Consider the following 22,869-nt stretch of genomic DNA (forward strand, 5'->3'; position numbering starts at 1 on the left):
TGGGATTTGAACCCGCGACCTTTCACGCTTGATGAAAAATAAGGATATCAGCACCTAAACAACTGCTCTACATTAAATTACTGACGTTATACCCTTAAAAACATGTTGACGTTTATGAAGACTCCCACCTTCCTGTGTTTCAATCACATTTTCTCGACAAGTCGTGTAAAATATATGTTTTTGAGAACTGTTCGATATTATGCAAGGTATTGTCAATAAAATGTCGCATAACTCCTCACAAATTTGCTTCTTTCTGCACAAAAGTGATGGCAATTTCCTCCAGGTGGAAAAAAACTCTATTCAGTGTTTCAAACCCCCAAATTTCAATTCGAGCAAGCAGAATCGTAAATATCCTTCAAGGTTCTTTTTCCAATTTATTATTTCTGTTTGATTGCATATTATAATAGCGGTTTATAGTTTCTAAGTTCATGGGAAGTGTTAAATTGAAAACCTATCACCGCAGTGTTTTTCGTCTAGTGGAAGAACCTACTCAAAGTTGGCTACTCTCAGCTGGAGCTGAAGTGCAATGTTGCTAAGTTTACGATTTCGGGACTTAGAATTCTTTCGGGGCGGTCAAATAAGATGTTGCGAAGTGTACATGTCTCCAGGTGCTGCACAATTTTACGAGCTATAGTATTTCCATACAATTTACATATTCTCCAAACTATATTTAGGTCATTATTCAATAGAAAAAAGTAACTGCATAATTCAAGATTGGAGAAAGGAATATGCAAACAGGATAGTATAAAAAAAGCCAAATATCAACTCAACTTTTTCTCGTGAAGTAAGAGATACCCATACAAACAACACACACCTATGGTTTAACACAGCATTTGGAACATAAGTCAAAATAATAGTAATAGATGAAAGTGGGAATTAAATTGCTTAAATTAGAGGTATTCTAATACTGGACACTGGAAGGAAAATGTCGTATTTTATGGCAAAGTCAGTTGTCTTAAAATAAATAAACTCTTGCAATGTACAAAGCCACTCTAAACATCAACTACTGGACTAGCAATTACTTCCTTTACCCTCCTCTCCACACCACCCCAAACCCTCACCTCACTCTGCTCATTGCCGTTTCCCTCGCTGGCTTTCTCTGCAGAGACCGACTGGGATCCTGTCCAAGAATCCTGCTCTATTGGAGCTAGGAACATCTTTTGAACGGACCTGCGTGGTTTACGTTGAGTGCCTGCAACATTTTTTCAAAGTAGTTTATGCTAGATATATCACACCTTACACAACAACATACTGTGAATATAGGACCTACTCATCATGGTGGGAAAATTGTAAGACATTTGCAAATACCGGGTGTTTCAGAAATAATTGAGGGGTAACAAAAATTTAATGGAAGTAAAGTATTGAACTTACGTTAATGTCCAGAATGAACGAGGAAAGCACATAGTTCTTTTGTTTCTTTTTGACACCTACAAATGTTAAATGTGTGCACCATGGGTGACACGGCACACATCAACATGATAGTCTACTTCTTGGCACACTTGCCTCAACATGGGCCTGTCGATAGTGTCTATTGTTGCAATGATACACTCCCTTAGATATGCGATATCATGGGGTTTCGGTGGGACGAATACCCTGTCTATGATGAAACCCCACAAAAAGAGGTCACACGGTGTAAGGTCCGGTCATCTTGGGCACCAAAACATTGAACAAAACACCGTGAGTGATGTGGGTGATTTGAGTGTCACCTAGCAACAGCGATGTGAACTTTCAGCTTAACAAAACATACACTCACAAATGGTTTACGTTCCTCGTTCGTTCTGGATTGGTCTCATTAACATAAGTTCAATAATATACTTGCAATACATTTTTGTAACCCCTCAATCATTTCTGAAACACCTGGTATAATACACACTTGCCTATCAAGACATGGATGCATAGTTATTGTTAAGATATTTTAGAGCATTAACCAAAAACACAGAAAAAAACTCAATTATTACTTCCACACATGCCACAACTGAAACAGGAGCCTCCCCGATGGCGCAGTGGTAACGTCGTCGCCTTGTAATCAAGGGGTCCCAGGTTCGATACCCAGTGGAGGCACATGGCATAGTGGTTCGGATCCCACTATTAACTGTAAGTTCAGTCCCATTTAGCCTTTCTGTGCATAAAGTGGACTTAAAACAACAAATGAAACAAACTAAAACAGCAATATAAATTCAACACAAAGCATGTTTCTTTCTTAAACTTAATAGCAACTAGCACTTCCTTCTTCTTCTGTTGGGCAATGAGTATAACTTTCCATGTGTGTGCCTGTCTGTAAAGGAAGATAGTGTTTTGGCTGCATTTGCAAAAGTAGGGATGGATTCAAATCAATGCCTCTCACTCGAAGTCAACAATGAACTGGTTCATCATTTTCAAGTGTATTTTTCTCTACTTCCTTCTATTTTTGGCTGTTATTTATCCTGCAACTTCATGATAGGCTATTATTGTAAGAGGGGGATAACCTACTACAAAACTAAAACAGTTGTTTTCTTTGGTATGAGCACTATTTTTCAATTATTGTCCAAAAACGTTTTCCAGATTCACTTTTATCTGTAGTTCTGTACCAGATTAATATTCTGGAATAAAAGTAATAATAATAGAAAAGAGAACCACCGTGGGTGTGGTGGCTCAGTTGGTAACACATCTGACTACCATGCTAAAGGTCCCAGGTTCGATCCCCCGCCGGTTCAAATCCAGGAACTTTTCTAACGTTGGAAGTGGCCCCGGTGCCCACCCAGCGTCGAATGACATGGGTACCTGGGGGAAACCCTGGGGGGTAAAGGCAGTCAGGGGCATGATGCTCATCACATCACCCCCACTCACGACCGGATCAAGAAAGTGTGGGGCATTACCCCCACACCCCTATATGCCTTCATGGTGTGGTGCTAAGCACAGGGGAGCACTTTACCTTTTTTTTAATAGAAAAGAGAACAAATAAAATGCTACTCCATCAAATTTCTTGGCACAAGTTAAAAGTTTATTATTTCTGCATTAGGCACTGGTTTTGGATCATTTGAATTGTACATGTGGTATGCAAGAAAAGCAAGGGAAACATGTGTGATCATTGATTTCTGTACATTATCTGTAAAATAAACATTATTATTTGTATAGTTAACACATCGAGAAACTGGAAACAATAAAAAATTACGAATAATCTACGAAGTGACAGAGAAAAGACACTAAAATGTAATAGAAAATTAGGCACCATTATCTCAATTATAAACACCTGCACAATGAGCAACTGGAGATGGATTTGCTACCATATTATCATCTTCTAACAATGAGTCTTAAACCTTAAATGATGGGCTGTGACACGTGTGTCACAGCAAGTATTTCCCTTAAGGACAGCTTGTGACACCGGTGTTACAAGCAGCTTTTCCTCGTAGTGTGTTAGTTTTTTAACATACTGTATCTTGGATAATGATTGGAGATACATGTTTTGAGTTCTGCATGAGTCTAGAGGTATGTAATTAACAATTAGTAAAGTTTAATTTCATTGTTACTATTTTAGGGGGGGCAATGTCCAAAAAATTGTGATTTTCTTTTGTGATTTATTTTCATTGGTTTCGAAAACATCGCTTCTTTCTCAATGTTGGTGTTCCAAAACACACTTTTGGCAATAGAAGTACAACCTTCCGACATTCCTGGTGCCCAAAGCATAGGTGGTGTCAGGAGGGGGAAGGGAAAGAAAGTCAAAAGCCTCCAGCCGCCAACAAAGGGTTGGGAAACAGCCGACTGCTCTTTGCTAATTCACAAAACTGTGCCGTAGGATTACAAGGGAAATATTGTTGATTGATTTGCCTTCTTTCTGTCGGTCATGCTATTTTTAGCCCCTTGTATCACCTATTTACTTAGGTAAGTTGCTGAAGAGGGTATGACAGACTAACAAAGTGAGTTGGACAAATTGAAATTATTCGAGTTTGAACTTTTGTTTAGTGTGTGTTCCCAGCTTGTCCCGGTTTGTCACTGAGTGAAAATGACAATGAGGTACGGATTCAGAAGGGGGGAGTTGAAGACATCACCGACCTGATGACTTTGGGGAGTGACTCCAGTGATGACGAGGGGACTCAAGGTGGATCTTCGGACGACTCTGCTCCTGATGACTCGACCTGGCAAAAACAAAAATGCAATGTTCCGCTCTGCACCTTATGCTTCCGAAAGTACCATGCCCAGTAGGAGGTAAATGGCAGCTAGGCAAGGTCAAGGTAATATAAATTATTTTTTGTAGCTTGGAATTGTTTTGCTTTATATAGAAAAATATTATTTTTCTCCGTAAGTATTACAAATAAGTGAGGAAATTTTTCCACATTAATGCCAAACATACCAGGCATTATGCAGGTACCTTTTGGAAATTCACATCCTGGCGTAGCCTGATGAATTTCAAATTTTGTGTAAAAAAAAGATTACTTTCCCTTTTTCTTCTTCTTCTAACTGATTACGGAAAATTTATTTTTTCCCATCAGGATTATAGCCCAAATCATACTGAACAAAACGAGGTATCATTTGTACCTCTAACGTTCTTAGTCCCAAAAATATAACATCTACAAGCATCCAGAATTTCAAATTTCCCACTGAAAACATGCAAATACCTGGAAAATCAGCCTCGGCATCTAAGGGTTAAGACTACTAAAGCCAGCAATTAAATGAAGAAAAAAAACTTTTCGAAAATGCAGATTCATTTCCATAAGAACACAGCTGTTGAATTATTTATTTGTGAACTTTACAGTGATTATGATATGTGAAATATTAATTTCCCTTATAAGTTATGAGATCAGAAGTAAATAATGCTGTGTATGTGTGTGTCCTTTCTTTTTTTTTTTTAAAGTCATTGCTAAATAAGGTTTTTGATATTTAAAAAATTACATATATAGTCCTTGATGGTTCATTTATTTAAATTGTGAATAACTTCAGAATTGGCAATGTGCATCGGAGTTGTTTTCAACCCATTATGAATGAGAAAATAAGCAAATTGAAACAAAGTGTTGCTGCAGCCAATAATTCTTGTAGGATCCCCCCCTCCCTCCCTTGGTTGAAATTGCTCAAACTGCATCACTGACTTTTTATCACATACATCACCAAATTTTATATCCAAATTGAAGTCATAGTTTTTTTGGTTCTTCATGACATCTATTTTAATCCACTTAGACTTGGGGTGCGTTTCCTTATTTGAGAGTTGTCAGTTTTCATTGAAGTCACTTGCAGAGGATCATGATCAAAAGATTTAGTTATTTGTTTCGATACCAGAATCTACATCTGTAACAGGTCATGTGCTAGAAGTCATCGTCTTTGCCTACACTTATACTATCATTTAACACACCACTTGAGTTTCTATGAGTTTCTGTTGTCTAAAATCTGCCCCTTATAACTTTTCTTGTCCTTTCGATTTATGTATCAACTTAAATCTAAGTTATATTTATCTTTTCTCTTTTTCTTCAAACGAGACTGCACTAATTCAATTACTTTCATTCTTAATTCTTTGCTGGGCATGAATTATTCCGCAAAATGGAAAAGAAGAATGAATTAATACAGTGTTCTTGAATGTATGTACAAAGGTTGAAAATACAACAGAATTTTAAACTTTCCCATCAATTTCTACAAAATGCATGCTTTTGTCACTCCTAATGTGATTTGCATGCCATTAATTCACTCTCTGTGTCGAAAACAATATAAAATAACATATTACATTGTCATTTGATTTTTTTGATTTTGATTTGATTTAGTTTATTTTATTTTGCGTTTTGTGCCTCTTGGCTAATTTGCGAAGATGGGGATGAGTGATGAAATAATGAAATTGATGAATGGACATTCACAAAGAACCAAGCCCGACCGGGATTCGAACCCGGGACCCTTGGTGTCGCAGCGCGATGCGCTAACTACTCGGCCACAGGGTCGGGCGTATTACATTGTCATATTAAGATGATAATTTTAAAAATAAATATATTGAAAAATCCAAGATGGCCGGAATTTCTGCAAAATGACCATTAGTCAGACCAAGTGACCAATTTTTTTAGCACCACTAAACATAGAGAAAGTCTGAACAATCAAAAATTCTGGCTCTCAATCTTCCAACAGAACATTCCCAGATGCAATATTAATAACTAGGGTTGGCAAATCCTTCTTACTCCCCCCACTCTTCTGTCAATGTGACAACTAGAATAAGTCCCCCCCCCCTTTCTCTCTCTCTCCTGTCTACTAGGAGGAATTCTGTAAAAGCGTGGGTAAAGAAGTGTGAATAGTGATTGCACCCTGATGTCAATTTTCCACATGCATTTTTGTGGAAGGAGGGAGAGCAAAGACACCTCAGTCACACTTTTAGAGTGTGTTGAAACCCTAGAGAAAGCAGCATTTAGTGACAATCAGTTTGGCAATAGTAAAAAAGAATGGTACAACTTTACACAGTTATTATGACATAACTATTTGCGATAGAAAATCAAACAAGGCCTCAATATAAAGAAAAAGTCTGGAAGTTTTATTCCCACTAAGCGGGCTTATGCTGCTTTGCTGCTGCTCCACCAGGATCGCCAGTGCCGCAAAATGGCTAATGACCAGTAGAAGGCACATCGTGCGTTGGAGCTATCAAGAACTGATTCAATCACAATGGTGCAAAGACATTTCCTCATGCGTTTCGGTAGTAATGAATATTTTTCACCCTTCTGAAAGATTTGCCAGTAACTGTGAATTGTTACTGCCTTCGAAACTGTGGACAACAACTTGCTGTCTCGTGCATAGCAAGTACTTGATTATCCTTAGGACATTTTCCACATTACATGTAGTTCCCATGTTGAACCTTTGTAATGCAAGCCATGTGAGTAAAACTTCCAGAGTTTTTCTTTGTCTCATTTTATATCATAAATAGCAACGTCATAATAACTGTGTAAAGTTGTACCACTCACTTTGACTTAACCTGTACATTCCAGGTAGCCTGGTGAATGAATCAGATTTGCAAAAGCAAGGAAGAAGAAAGGGAGAAAGTGCCTGGCCTACATAATAGGCTTGTGGCAATTTTATGACATTGGCATGACTGGGAAAATGTATAAAGTGGGAAACACAAGATCGAGGTAAACGTCCTAATGTTTAACACGGTATTTTGCCGGGACCTGAATGGTTGAATGGATTAAGCAGGTAAACCTCACTTGCACCCTTCTCCCAAAATGTTCCTCTCATTAATGCATCGATTTCACACTATATTATCAGTGACAAAATTTAATTTTCACTTAATTTTTACCATGTCAAAGCAATTAGGCATTCACATTTAACTTACATTAATTTTTTTCCTGATATCCTAAGGGATGCTATTGAAGAACGAAACAAGAAAATCTGGGGAAGAAGATGATTCCAAATAATTGACAACATCAAAATAAATGGGTCCCACACTGCTACAAAGCAAAGGGCTGAAGATCGAACAGCATGGAGTTTGCAAGGAAAGGCCTGCCCCTGGCAGAAAACAATGAATGAATGAATGATATAATTGAAAATAGTAAAATTTATATTATGTAACTTACCTTGTGAAGCTGAAGATGTGACCAGGGTTGATGCAACTGTCACTAATCCTGGTTTACTCACAGCTACATTGACATTTACTGGCGTTCCTGTGAAAACGTAACTTTTATTAAATAACTTATGTTCAATATTAACTTCAGAGAACCGTAAAAGATGTACAATGTTTAAATAGCAGACTTAAGGATAGAAATGTCGAGTTTTATAGTTTATGCTTTGTTACAGATCCTGTAAGAATACTGCTCTTGCTCTTACCATTAATATTCAGTCATATGAAAGTAGCCTTAACTGGTAAAATACAGGGTTAGCAAAAAAGGAGCAATTTCAAAATATTGTTTCAAACAAACAATACACAACAGAAACATATATTGAACATAATCTGCACATCAATGGACAGATTAAGGTTCAAAATTTTGTTGATTAATTGATCTAGTTTGTTTTACTTCGCGTTTTGTGACTCTTGGCTAATTTGCGAAGATGAGGATGAGTGATGAAATTATGAAATTGATGAATGGACATCACAAACAACCAAGCCCGAGCGGGATTCAAATCCATAACCCTTGGCGTCGCAGCGCGATGTGCTAACCACTCGGCTACAGGGTCCAACTCAAAATTTTGTTGTAGGACAATTGGTTTAGTTTGTGCACTAACAATGAAGCTTTTTTTTTTCTTGTTGCACGTAAATGACGACGCCACAGGAAAAGTAGTCTTGTTTGCTACAATTTGCAAAGTGTGAATCCATTGTGCAAGTGCAACGTGAATTACGCCATACATTCAACAAACAGCCACCTCATCATAAGTAAATTTAGGAGTGCCATAAGATTTGTCGAAGATGGTTGCATATGCAAAGGTAAAACAACTGGTCGCCCAAGAGACATCTGATGAAAATGTAGAGTGTATCAAAGAGCCTTAGCTGCCGTGTGCTGCTGGTTGAAATATCAACCATCCAGCTGCTAAAAGTTAATCCATCAATGATTTCCACTGCATGTCTTGCTTGTTAAATTAATTTTAATATATTATAAGCCCCCCAAAAGCAGATTGTGTTGTAATATCTTACCCACACTTAAGTTTCATCCTTTTCTTATGCGTTGTTCCTTTTTTACTTTTGCCACATTTTGTTTTATATTTATGGCCCCTGAATAATGTAAAAGTCGGGGTTCCACTGTATACTGTTCTTGTGATGATTCTTCTTATGGCTGTGGAGGCTTATTTGAACAATCAGATTAATGATAAACTTCATTTGCATATGCTTCTTATATTTTCAATATAACTGAGAAGAAACTTGCTGAAGTTGACTTTGAGGTAACTTAACATATGACAGAAAAAAACTTCTTATGTCACATGCTGGCAACATATTTGTTAAAAACACTAAAAAGCAAACAAACAGCACCATAAAAACACTTTAAGAGTTCTTCCGAGTTTTCGATTCCATCTCGGAATCATCGTCAGGGCTGATCGAGGGGCAATGGAAAGGACGTGGTTGAAGTTCCGCTGGCACTACTCGCTGTGCGGAAATTCAACCACGTCCCTTTCGTCGTCCCTTGACCAGCCTTGATGATGATTCCGAGATGGAATCGAAAGCTTGGAAGAACTCCTAAAGTGTTTTTTATCATGTTGTTTGTTTGCTTTTTAGTGTTTTTAACAAGTAACTTAACGACTGCCACAATAAAAGGAAAAAAACTCCCTGGGAATACACTGTTTTATTATGAGAACATAATAAAAACATTGAAAGCAATATGTTTCTTGATGATTAGATAAAAAAATGTTATTTTTAATTATTTTTTGTGCGCAAGCCATATGTAACTCACCCAGCACTAGAGTCAATTATTACACTGCAGGCCACGTGAGTTATATTTGGCTTACAGCACATTTATTGTTTCTTTCAAGCATTGTTATTGTTCTTTCTGAACATTGAGTCTTTTGTTATTTGCATCATAACTCTGCCACATACTATTGTATCGGTATCGTTCGATGAGCTTGCCAGCAATAATTCAAGGTCAAAGGCACAATCAGAGTAACTTGAAAACAATTCATGACTGAAAATGTTTTTTTTGTTTTTTTTGTTTACTTGTCAGATTTAAGTGAAATTTTAAAGCAAATATAAAAGACATAAATGTTCATCTATTCCTTTGATCCACGCTTTTTAAATTGTTTGTATTAATTGTAACAACTACAGCATCACTAAATAACATTTTCACGAACAATCTGCAAAATTTTGTCCAAGGAGCCACTCTTGATGTAACATGTATGTTATAACATGGTACGCGAGTTAAATACGCTTCAAGAGGAACCAGGGATAAAACTATGCGAGTTAAATGCAACTCACGTGGCAGTTAACGTGTTAATGTCGTGCTAATCTCAATCTTCAGTATGGTCTTATACATTAAATATGAATGAAAAACTTATTAAAAATAATGCTGAATTAGTTGTGATAAAAGTGAGTGTCCATTCAGCTGCACAAGTAGCATTGTGACTTGCTTCAATCAACTGTATAACTTCACTGTAACAACATTTACTGTATTTACATGTGTATAATGCACACCTGGTTTTTGGTGGGCAAAAGCAACAAAGAATTATGTCATACATAATGCACAATACAATTCAGGTTAAAGAAATGGCTTTCTTAGTTGTAGGTCGTAAAGCTGTTGCTACGCCGATCAAGAGCGAGTGACATCACACCTATTCAATGAATCACCTGTTGCTATGTGGACCAACAGGAGAATATCGTCTTGTGTATACAATGAGTCACCAACCCACACCACATACCCATCCCCCCTTCTTCCTCCACTGTGTTTAGCATCCCAAACCTTTCACTTCTGCAAACCACCTCATTTATTCTGTAGAAGAAAGCGAAATCAAAAATATATTATGGATTTGCAGCACTCAGGAATTTATTTTCTATTATTTCAAGCCTGACAAATACAGCTGACACACATCCCAGTGATGGGAGGTGCATTCTCGAATTCTGTAGTTCTTTTCTCGGTGTTGCAAAAATTTCCGTTACAAAGTGAAAAATCATGGAAAATGTCCATTTCACTTCTATAATTTTTTAAAAAAATTACTATTACTAAAGAAATCTAACCTGGTAATTTGTATTTGGCTCTGTTGATATATATACATGTTATACGCAGTGACATAGTGAAAACATGTGAGGTTTTAACGTTGGCTGTCCGAATTATTCCGTGCATAATACGCACAGTTTTCGGGGGCAAAATTTTTGTGCATTATACACAAGTAAATACAGTAATTTAATTTGGTTTAAGTTTTGAAAAAGATTCACTATTTGCTCCTTTCAAAACTCTATTTACAATAATACATGATTCCTTACCAGGTCGAGATCGTTTAGATGATGGGGAAGATGGCTCACTGTCAACAGAGCTTCCAGCTGAATTCTTCCTTCTTCTAAAACCACTTCTGCGGTTTCCAAGATCCACGATAGACATACTAGGAGATCCAGAAGTATACACTGATGATGTGTGAATTGTCGATGGCGGTGGTGGTGGAGGATGTGTAAGAATTGTACCTAGAAAGTCGCCTATTTCATCCTAAAAATAAGTAATTCAGTGCTACTTCATCATAAACAATGGAACCAACAAACAGCACTAATTGTAAATTGTCTACAGAATAAAAGCTTTTAGTGACATAGTCATAAACCATGGAGCCCTTATATTAGTTCTAATCTTATTAAACCCTAACATGAATACGTATCAACTGAAATGCACAATGTGACACAGGGTGTTACAAACCTAATGCAAAATGATATTTGTTCTATATACATATGGCTTGCATTGTAGAATTATTCCTCTTGTAGTTTGTAGTTGTTACAAGCATTTACAGTTATAAAAATGCAACGAACTTAACAAAAATCAAAACAAGCAGTTATATAAGGAATATCGTATGAAACAAGCAATCTTTTATCTCTGTCTCTAGGCTAAATAACAAGAGAAAACACTCACAGACACAGGAGCCATGTCTTCAATTGTTGCACATGAGAACAAGGTGGTTCAGGAAATTAGTGCTGGGGTTGTGGGGTTTTGGTCTGTTGTTGAGGAAGGATTCCATGGGGTGGAGGCCTTGGAAGTAAGCTATGTTGGTGCAGAGGGAAGTTACGTCAATGGTGGCAAGGATGGCATTTGGAGGCAATGAACAACTTTACCTTCCAGGACAAGCACTACCTTCAAATCCATGGGTACCAGAATGGTCCCATCCTATGCAAACCTTTTCATGGGCAAACTCGAGCAAGAGTTCCTGGAGACCCAATCCCTGAAACCTCTCCTCTGGCTCCGTTTCATCGATGACATCTTCATGCTCTGGGCACATGGAGAACCATCCCTGACCAATTAAATCACTTCTGCTCCATCAAGTTCACCTGGACCCACTCCACCAACCAAATCACCTTCCTAGATGTGGACGTGCACATGAAGGAAGGTCATTTGGACACCTCTATCCACATCAAACTAAATGCAATACCTACACTTCTCCACCTCCCACCCATTCCCCACCAAGAAAGCCATCCTATTCTCCTTGGCCTTCAGGGATCAATGCCTCAACACCTCCCGACAGAACTACAACCTTGACCTACACAAAGCCTTGGTCAACCGTGAATATCCTTCCACCCTGGTCACCAAACAAATATCCTGAGCTGTTTCATACACCTCCACCAAGAAACCTACCACCAATCCCCCTATACTTGTCACCCAATATCACCCCCACCTTAAAATGAGACACACTCTACTCTACATTCCCTCCTTCCCATCCTGCACAGTGATCCTGACACCAGAAATATCTTCCCTGACAAGCCTAGAGTTGTTTTCAAAAGCCCCCCCCTCCAACCTCCAAAACATCCTGATTCACCATACCCCTCCAACTCACAACCAACTCCCCCTGCTCACAAGTGCAACCAGCCAAGGTGTAAAATCTGCCCCATATTTGTCACATCCCGCACACACCAGATCCACACTACCACTGACAAATTCACCCTATATTCCAAACAAACCTGCCACACCTCTAACCTCATTCATATCCTCACCTGTATCTGTGGTGGCTTCTACAAGGGTTGGATAAAAAGTAATGGCAACACTGCTATAATTGCTACTTGACTGTATTGGCAGAGGAGCACGTGTTACATTCCTTCAATGTAATTGCCCCCCATCCCTACGACCTTCTGCCACACGTATGGAAGGCGTCGTACACCGTCAGCGCGTCCATCTCTGTCGATGTCCCGCAGTGACCGCCCTATAGCACGTTATGACGGCTTCGCGCGTGTTGTAGTGCTTCCTGCCCAGTGGTTCCTTCATTTTGGCAAAAAGGTCGTAATCACACGGTCTCATACCGGTGAATACGGCGGATGTTCCAGTACCTCCCACTACCGGTTATGCAGGAGCGCCGTCACAGTGTTTGCAGTGTGACACTTTGGATTGTCAAGCAGGATGATGGGACACCGTGCCAGAACGTGCCGTCGCTTCCTTCTTAATGCGAGACGAAGGTGGTGTTGCAAGAAGGTGCAGTAGTAGGCTGCGTTGACCATCTGCCTAAGAGACGTTGTTCTTCTTGCCTAAACATATTGTTAGGGCACTTGCACTCTCGTCCTCTGCTTCAGAGCACTGCTGTTTTTGACTGAATAACATACAATCGCTCCCACTCACTATACTTCCTCGTCTGACATTCCTTTATCAACCACGAAACGGTTGTGGTGCTGTGACTCGCCCCTTTCACGGGACAGCAGTGTTGCCATTACTTTTTATCCAACCCTTGTACCTGGGGGAAACACCCACAGCCCTCAACTTTCGAATTAACAACCAACACTCCTCCACCCAAAACCTGGACTTCTGTTGCCATGTATACCAACTACCACAATATCCCCTTCAATGACATACTTCCAGGTAGTGATCATCGACCCCTTGCTCCAATCCACCAATAGCTCAGTACGTAAAAGATAGGAGGACCTATTTATCAGTCATGAGTGCAACCACATCCCCTGGCCTAAAGAAGGCCACCCAGTTATGTCCCCCATCCTTAACCCTCATCACCACCCTTTGCCTCCCCCTACATTACACCCCCTCCCACAAACCCCACCTCTCACAGTTTTTGACAAGCGTGGCGAAAGAATCATTCTTTTTTTGGCACCATCTACAGCGTGTCCCGCTTATACGTATAATAAAAGAAAAATTTGTAACTTCCAAACAAACTGTCAAAATGATGTGATTGTTGTTTCATTTTAAAGAATGACTTAGAAATTTTTTTTAGCGACACATGCAGTGGTAGTTGCACATGCGCAGTACCCAGAATGTCTGGAAAACTGATAATATCATTTTCTCAGTAGCCATTCATCATGTGGTCGCCACAACAAAAAGTGTTTTGTGTTTTAACGTTGTCTGAAGTGAAGCCTGTGACACTTGTGCAGAGACTATTTCGTGCACGTTATGGTTTGGGTGCTAAAAAAGAAGTTCCATCGTACATTTCAATAAAGAACTGGGAAAAACAGTTAGGCGAAACCGGTTCTTTGTTGCTGATAAGAGGTAAGCATTCAAAAAGGAAAGTGTCTGATGAGAATGTGGAGCATGTTCATGCCTCATTTAGTCACAGTCCGAGGAAATCCATACACCAAGGCAGCAGGGAACTGCAAATTCCTAAATATACGATACACAGGGTACTCCACAAGAGACTGCACTTTCATGCATAAAAAATTCAACTTCATCAATGCATATAACCTGGTGACAAGCCTGTCAGGGTTCAATTTGCTAATGAAATGCTTAGGAAAATTGATCAGGACTATTTATTCTTGGACACTGTTTGCTTTTCGAATGAAGCCACCTTCCATGTTAGCGGTCATGTTAACAGACACAATTGTAGGATATGTTATTCTGAAAATCCTCATGAGGTTCGTGTGAGAGAACAAGGTTCTCTGAAATTGAATGTGTGGTGCCGTATGATGAAGACCAAAATCATCCGTCTCTTCTTCTTCGTCGAGGGAATAGTGAATTCCAACAATTACCTGGACATGTTACAGCTTTTCGTTGTACCCCAACTTCCACACAGGGCCATCCTGCAACAAGATGGAGCACCATGTCATTTCTCAAATCTTGTTAGAGACTTCCTGGACGAGCATTTCAATGGAAAATGGATAGGAAGAGGTTCGAATTTTATTGAATGGCCCCCACGGTCACCAGACCTTACTGTGCGTGATTTTTTTTTGTGGAGGTATGTTAAGGACAAAGTTTACAGTACACCGGTTAGAGATTTGCAAGACTTGCATGAAAAAATTGTGGTTGCAGTAAGCAACATTACCCCGCACATGCTTCAAAACGTGAGGTTTCAGGCGGACAACCGGTTTGACATTTGCCGTGCCACTAACGGTTTACATGTGGAAGTGTGCTAGTTTTCTTGATTCGTAAAAAAAATTCTGAGTTGTTACAAGTTTCTACAAAGTCTGGACAAAAAATATTGGTAAGTAAAAAAGTTGGGATTTTTTCTTTTATTATACATATAAGTGGGACACGCTGTACTTCTTAACTCTGGATCTGGCAACACTGCAGGTCACAGTATCACTTCGTCCTTGTTGCCAAGTTTCATACTTTGTTTCTACACCTGAAGATGCGGCTCGCAGCCACAAAAATTTGATTTTTTCCTGTCCGGTGAGGGTTTCCTCTTTCCTTGCTATTAATTTTCACCCACACACAGAGTATATATACATATAAAGATCTTACCAAATTTGAATTATGAATTATAAATTTCATTAGTTAATTCAAAATCTTCTTTTCTACAAAGATTCTTGATCTTTCCTGTTGGATTAAATTTCAAAGGTGAAAATGAGAACTCCATAGTGAGTTGATATTGCTATTCTTGTTAAGGTATTCATTAATATATATATAAGTCATTGTTTCACAGTTGAGTTGTTAGGTTCCAAAAATGTAACATTATTGACAAGATGCATGGTTTAACATGTTACCTTTATAATTCACCAGTGTCAGAAAAAAAAAACTATGCTTGATCAAGATCAGCTTGAGAAGTTCTATTAAGATCAGGTATTACATCTTGTGTGGCAAAAAAAAGTTTCATAGATTCACTCTGGAAGGGTCTGCATAGAAACCAAAACATCTGAAATCCACACTTTGTTTTTTTAATACTTCAATACAAAAAATGCATAATCAATCAACGAATAAATAAAATATTATTACTAATGGCGACAATACAGATTAACATACCAAAATGCAACGGTCAATCATGCTCTGAGTCACACCTTCAAGTCTCTTCTTTGTTTTGGGTACACGTAACTGATCATCAGCTGATCCTACAACTACTAGTCCTGTTTCCACACGCATCCTCTCCCTCATATCCTCCAAGTCATCTTGACTATGTGGGAAGAAAAAATATGCTGCGTAAATTTGATGCATATTCATCTTTAAATGATTATCCTACATAGTACTTTGTAGTCATTTACTAATTTGAAGTAAAGAGATAAGATCTACACCTAGTTCTTATGACATGTTACAACCTAGCCATTAGGCAGTTGACTGAAACTGTATAATAACTGTGAATATTAATACCAAAGTTGATATACACTAATAATAGTATTCATATTAAATTTGGTCATGAATGTTCCTACTTCAATTTCTTCTGCAAACTACAGGGTGTCTGATCAGTCAGTACCTATTTTTAAGTTGGTAATACATAATGTAGAAACCATTGCATAAGGTATCACAGGGAATAAAAACTAATTCTGTATCATTTATGTTGCAGGTAACTGAACATGCCACCAACGCTTAGCACAGAGAGTGAGCAAGAATTGCTGCAACGTACGAGGTATGGAAATTGGTAGTTCAAGTCCAGCGTTGATGGAGAGCTGAGAATGGTCAAAATGCAATGCTGAATCCAAAATTCATCAAAAAATGTCACAGTAAATTGATGAGAACAGGTTCCGTGTTGAATGCACGGTGTACTGGTCGACCGTCAACATCACGATCGTAAGAGAATGTTGCACACATGTGAGAAATGTTTGAAAGAAGCTCTAAAAGGTCCATCCGTCAGGCCATCAGAGAGAGCAGGCTAACTAGCTATACCATTGAGAATGTTTTTGAAAAAAAAATAATCATTAAATTTCAGTTCCTGCAAGCCTCATTACGTCCAGCAAACCTTTCCCGAGGACTGTGACCACAGCATGGAATATGCAGAAATCATGGTCAGATGGAAAAAAGATAATCCTCTACCAATTTCCATACCTCGTACCTTGGCAATTCTTGCTTGCTCTTCAGTGCTAAGCGTTGGTGGTCTGTTCAGTTACCTGCAACATAAATGGCACATAATTAGTTTTCATTCCCTGTGATAGTTACCATTATGAAATTGTTTCTGCATTATGTATTACCAACATAGAAGTAGGTATTGACTTATCAGGTAAGAGCTCATTGACTGACCTGTTGAATAACTGACTTTCAATTCTACCAATGAAGTTCGCAGGTTGGCTCCTGGCCTGGACATGGGTGTAAGTGTCCCCTCAATAATTTAATCTAATCATCACTCATTTATATCATCACAATTAGTTAAACTTGCAGCATGTATTTAAATACAATTGTGACACACTAAATGCCAGATATTATACAGGGTTGCACATATTGTATCTACCAACGTCAAATGACACCGGAAAGGCGGTGAGTGCTTGTAGTAACTTTATACAGTTATGAAATAAAAATATACACATAGGCATTAACTAGAGCGTATAATTTGGACAATACAGACATCAGTGCACCTTGAAAATAGTATCCTCTAAATGTCCCTCTGCTTGGATGCACTATTCGAGGTGATGCAGGAAGGCTTTCATGACACACGTCTGAACATGTCCTGTGGAATAGACATATTTCACGACGACTGACAGTTCACAACATTACAAATGGCTCTCAAACTGTTTAACACACCTCAAAGTGCTGTGTCCCTGGAACAGGTGTATGGCGATCTTCATTGTTCTGTCCCAGTGCCCTGTGCCTGTTTGGATGAAGACTTCCATGACCGCAACCCACGTGTGCACTGGCCAACGCTCCATGGTATACTAATTGCCCGACTCTCAACTCTCCACAGATGTAGGTATGCCACACATGCGTACGTGCATTCTGGCAGGGTAGCAATCTCAAACTGGTAGATACAGTACGTGCCACCCTGTATTACTTTCAAGCTAATCCTTGTAACAAAACACAAGTCAATTACAAATCTTGGAATAATGTTGAACTCACCTCAATGTGGAAGCATTCTGTCCTATTACAAACAATGTTGGGGTGCGTAAATCAAGTACACAGTCATCAGGATCCCCTCGCTTACCCTCAACTGTAGACACAGGAAAACCTAAGCAAACAAGGGCAGTCACTTGTTCCACCAAGGCCACCTACAGAGGAAATACATTGTGATTGGTAAAATAGTCCTTCACCTAGTACTCTGAAATAACAACATGCATTAAGTAATTCCAAAACCAGACATCACTCAAAATGACTAAGGACAAGTCCATTGTGAGGGGTGTGACACTCAGACAAATTTACATTTTTAAATTATTTTCTTAGCACCTTTAAATATGTAACTATCAATTCATATAATTTTATTTTCCTTGATGAAAGTTATTTAATTTCAGAATATTTCTCCCCATCTCAATCTTCAGCTACAGAAAATATTTTCTTTTGTAATTGTGATGGGTGTGACACTTCTGAGACTTGACTTAAGGACCTTCATCAGTCTTTCAGAAAACTCGGTGAAATATAGGAGTTTACTGAAACAATTTTATTTAATTTTCACAAAGCAAACTTTACTCAACATTACATTCTAAAAATATTACTACATACTTTATTTTATAAACAGTCTTGAAAATAACGTGCATTTCTTTTGGTCATATCTTTTCATGAACTTTGACAAATAAACCAGGAAACAAGAGTTATGTCAAGCATAACATTGAGGTAAACGTCCTAATGCTCAGTTATACGTTTTATGGGGGACAGAAGGGAAAAAACGAATAACTGAGAAAAACGTATTATTGAAAGGTAATAAAAATGGTACAATTAAGTACATAAAGAAAGAAAAGGAGTATGACATACACATCAAAGTTTGCTGTATTGCACTGATCTGTTGTAAATCGTTATTGTAAATTCATAAAATCACGAGAAATAGACATTGAAGGGCCCAGGGGGTGGAAAGGGTACAAGTAACGTTTACCTGCTTAATCAGTTCAGCCAATTCTGTGCACAAAAAAAACAAAAAACATGTTGAACATTAGGACGTAAATCTCGATTTTATGTTTACCGTGACCCTTTTTTTTAGCTTTTACAATTTCCAAGCCCAGCTGATGACAAAATTTGCCAGAAGGCTGTTCCGTATGCCAAATGACCTCTTGGTTTTGCAGCAGTCTCATTCATTGCCACGTGCCGTTGAACACTTGCCTTACGATCGGGGAACAAGCGCACTATTGCCAAAACAATAGTCACTAAATGCTGCTTTCTCTAGGGTTTTAACCATTCTAAAAGTGCAACTCAGGTGTATTTATTGTCCCTCCCTCCACAAAAACGTATGTGGACAATTGAGAACTTGGCACAACCAGTATTCACACTTCTTTACAGACGATTTTGTGTAATCCTTCCTAGTGTAAGGGAGAGGGAAGGGGCTGATTGCTTGGAAAAATGTCCTTGCTTCTTATTTGCCGGGAAGAAGTAAGAGGAATTTGCCAACTGCAGTTATCTGATATTGGTTTAGAAACGAGTGGAAAAAAGTAGCTAATCTGCTCTCACATGAGATAATCTGCATAGGAAATATTATTGCTCGTGTGTCCCTTGCAATACAATATTCCTTCCCTCATTCTTTCTGAAACTTGGTTCTGGAATAAGCACGCCGCCGACTAAAAAAAAAAGAAAAATGAATGCTGTAGTCCAGCTTGTCTTCAACAAGTGCTTTATCTTTAAAACGTGCAAAAACGTCTATTCCACCACATGTGCGTTGGTGCCAGTCTGTCTCCGTTGGTGCGGGTCTGTTTGGAGGGAGGCTGCTACGGGTGCCAGTGTTATGTCTAGCTCTTCGAAAGCAGCCCCTTGCCGATATCGCTTCTGACAGCACAGCAATGACTCATCCAACATAAAGGATGCAATTTTTCATTCTTGTCTTGACTTCTGATAAACAAAACCGTAACCCTTATTTTGCAGATAAAACAAGGTTAATCCTTTTGAACACTAGACACAGTAGCGTGCCCAGTATTTTTGAGGGGGGGGGGAGCTTACATATACTTTTTTTTCCCTCCCCAACGCCGTCATGGTAACGTCGTCGTCTTGTATTCAAATGGTTCCAGGTTAGGTATCTGGTGGAGGCACATAGTGGTTCGGATCCCACTTGAAACTGTAGGTCCAGTCCCAATTAGCCTTTTGTACATAAAGTGGACTTAAAACCTTTAGCGGACGGACCCTCGCGTGCCTGTATTCCTGTTGAAGCCAGCGCCTTTACAAGCGTAGTTATGCCGATCAGGAATTTTGCTTCTAGCGTCAACCCTATGGACATTGGATGGACCAAATTTCGAGGGAAGCACGACAAAAGACTACTTACTCTATGAGGATTTGTAATGCTCGTACAGCAACTTTGAAAAAAAAAGGGGAAATTATGCCAATCGAGAAATCTGCGTAATTAAGAAATTTTGCTTCTAGCGTGGACATTGGATGGACAAAATTTTGAGGGAAGCACGACAAAAGACCACTCTATGAGGACATGTAATGCTCCTGCCGCAACTTTGAGGGATAAAAGCCTTCAGAAATTTTGCGTAATTAAGGAATAATCCGAAATTTGGATTCTTGACCCCGCTTTCCCACTGGACCCTCACTTGTCAGATGTTTCTTAACATGTTGCTTTTGTTCATTCTTACATTTAGAATTTATAGTTTTCAAAAATATGCAGTGGTTGAGCACTTATAGCCTTTTATCTTCAATTTATCCCATAGTAACAAAAGAGATTTCTTTTCTTTTCAAATAGTGCTTTCGGAAAGAAAATGCACACAGTGTTTAGTATGATCACTGGTTTTCTTCAGAACCATTCGCACATTAAAAATAAGCAACAGTGTTCAACAATTCATTTATCTGAGATTTCGTTTTGCACAACAAAGAGTTCTGAAACTTCTGTTTTCAACAACCATATTATCTTTAAATATGACAGTAATAAGACATAGATGACTTCCCCTCCCTTTCTTCAGCTTGGTTATAATGTTTACGACAGGCTGGGAAGTGTGGCGCCAGTGACTTGCTTGTCTGACAGCTTGAAATTATATCACTTTCCGATCTGCTTTAGGCAGACACGACCTGCCCACTGCAATGCAAAGAACAAATGTAGAATTATTTAGAACAGGCCAATCTGGTTCAAGGGTGCATTGCACATGCCCTCCGATGCAAGGGACATAAATAGAATTCCAAGTCAAGAGTCTGGTCGGGTGGTTGCAGCTGATAAGAAAACCTTGAACTCCAAGAGCAGCATTCTTTCCAGCAAGCCCAGTTAAAAACATATAACTGAAGTCTTTTCCTTGTTGGGACTGGACTCGTTGAATGTATAACTCGAAAAATCGTATATCTGAAAATCGTATAACCGAAATATAATAGTACACGGCCTTATGGGAATTAGAAGGGACCGCCAGAAAAAAAACGTACTAACGAGAAAAACGTACTATCGCGAAACGTATATTTGCGATTTCACTGTATTTCGCTAGAACTTGGCTGAATGTATTAAACATTAAGCAGATAAATCTTGACTGCATCTTTTTGTATACTAAATTTCCTTTCGTATGAGCTTCACCCCATCAGTACATATATTTTCTTTCCTTTCTTAGAGCCTAACAAACACCATTAAATTATTACAGGGTTACTGTACTTTCAACAAAAGTGATTCTGATTATTACGGGATTACTGTACTTTCACCAAAAGTGATTTGGATATCTACAAAATCCTTATGTATGTTATTCTACAAATTATATTAAAAGTGATTTAAATCTGTGATTTATTTTTAAAAAATCATGTGATTTAAATCAACCTGATTTAAATCATTACCTTGCATATTACATTCGAAAGTTCAAAGTATTACTGTGCAAGCTTTTACCCCAAATTAGCTTACCTGACATGATATAAGTGCTCCAACATTCCAACCCATCATAATAATAGGCCTTCCTGGGCAACTAGTTCGTAACTCGTTGACCTTTGCACGCATGACTGAAACCATCTGGTCAAGGTAACTGCTGATGCTCATCTTTCCACTCCCTGATACTGAAAATTAACAGAAATATTTCAAATTAAGCATTGATTTTAAACATATACTGTATTTATGAATGTATAATGCACGTGAATGTATAATGCGCACCCTGATTTTAAATGGGGAAAAGCAACAATTATATCTCGTATATAATGTGCAGTACAGGTTCAAGAATGGCTAATTTGTAGGTCATCAAGCTGTTGCTATGTCCATTAAGAGCTAATGACATCATACCTATTCAAGAGGAGAATATTGTCTTGTGTATACAATTGTCTGTCACCAACCAAATCCACCTCCCCCTTTTGGAAAAAAAAAAGTGTGCATGTTACACAAGTAAATATGGTATTTTGTATTCATTAAATTCAAAAGGAAATTATACTTTTTCAAGGACCTAGCCTACATTCAGTTTACGAAAGTCTCGAGCAAGATGACATTCTCCAACAGTAAGTCTTGGTCTCTTGTCTTGATTTTACAAAATTTGTCTTGTGAGGTCTCATTTATATTTTCAACAACTATCTTGTTTAAATTCCAAATTTTGAAATATGACTGAAACTTGCACCAATTCCACCAAGTTCTCGTGTTTCATCTTGAAAAATTTACATAAAAATATACACCGTAAAATCCCTCTTTGAGTAATCATTTCGTCGTTAAACACTATCACAAAGAAATTTTATCCTGAGAGAAAGTAACCATGTGGCATATAAGAGATAAGTAAATAATCATGTAATTACTCTCGTGGTATGACTAAATAAATCTAATCAATCTAATACTGTTGTAATTTTAATTTAGGCTAATGAATGTCTACATTCTGGTCTACCAACTCTTGATTGAGACGAGAGTGTTGAACAACAACACTGTCTCATCTTGTTTTTAGAGAAGCATATCTAATTCTTGGTCTCATCTCGACAAGTCTCGAAACTCTGGTTTCGATTTTCAAACATTCCTAATTCCAGTACTGTAGAATCTTTCAAACTATTTGCAGTTTGTTTTCTTCTTTTTAACTGTTGCGTACATTTTGACTTGGAATAAGAAACTAAAGCACTTCTTTCTTCATAGTACTTCTTGAATTTGGATTTCTGGCATTCTCGTGATGAGTCTGTACCAATCTCACTTCATGCCTATTATAATAATGAA

General features: G+C 38.3%; 1 protein-coding gene across 7 annotated transcripts in view; it reads right to left on the reverse strand.

Moving 5' to 3' along the window:
- Rcd1 (Reduction in Cnn dots 1) overlaps positions 1 to 22,869 on the reverse strand; it is a 171,119-nt gene that overhangs the window by 62,128 nt on the left and 86,122 nt on the right. For all 7 annotated transcript variants that reach the window (XM_083143053.1, XM_083143054.1, XM_083143048.1 and 4 more), the window contains 6 exons: positions 21,601 to 21,749; positions 17,721 to 17,869; positions 15,705 to 15,852; positions 10,829 to 11,045; positions 7,506 to 7,592; positions 1,062 to 1,192 (listed from right to left, as the gene is read on the reverse strand). In XM_083143053.1, the coding sequence (XP_082999179.1) occupies positions 1,062 to 1,192; positions 7,506 to 7,592; positions 10,829 to 11,045; positions 15,705 to 15,852; positions 17,721 to 17,869; positions 21,601 to 21,749 (881 nt within the window). The remainder of the gene's footprint in view (positions 1 to 1,061; positions 1,193 to 7,505; positions 7,593 to 10,828; positions 11,046 to 15,704; positions 15,853 to 17,720; positions 17,870 to 21,600; positions 21,750 to 22,869) is intronic.

This window comes from Lepisma saccharinum, chromosome 21, assembly GCF_977018435.1.
Source record: "Lepisma saccharinum chromosome 21, izLepSacc3.1, whole genome shotgun sequence".
Classification (NCBI taxonomy): Eukaryota; Metazoa; Arthropoda; class Insecta; order Zygentoma; family Lepismatidae; genus Lepisma; species Lepisma saccharinum.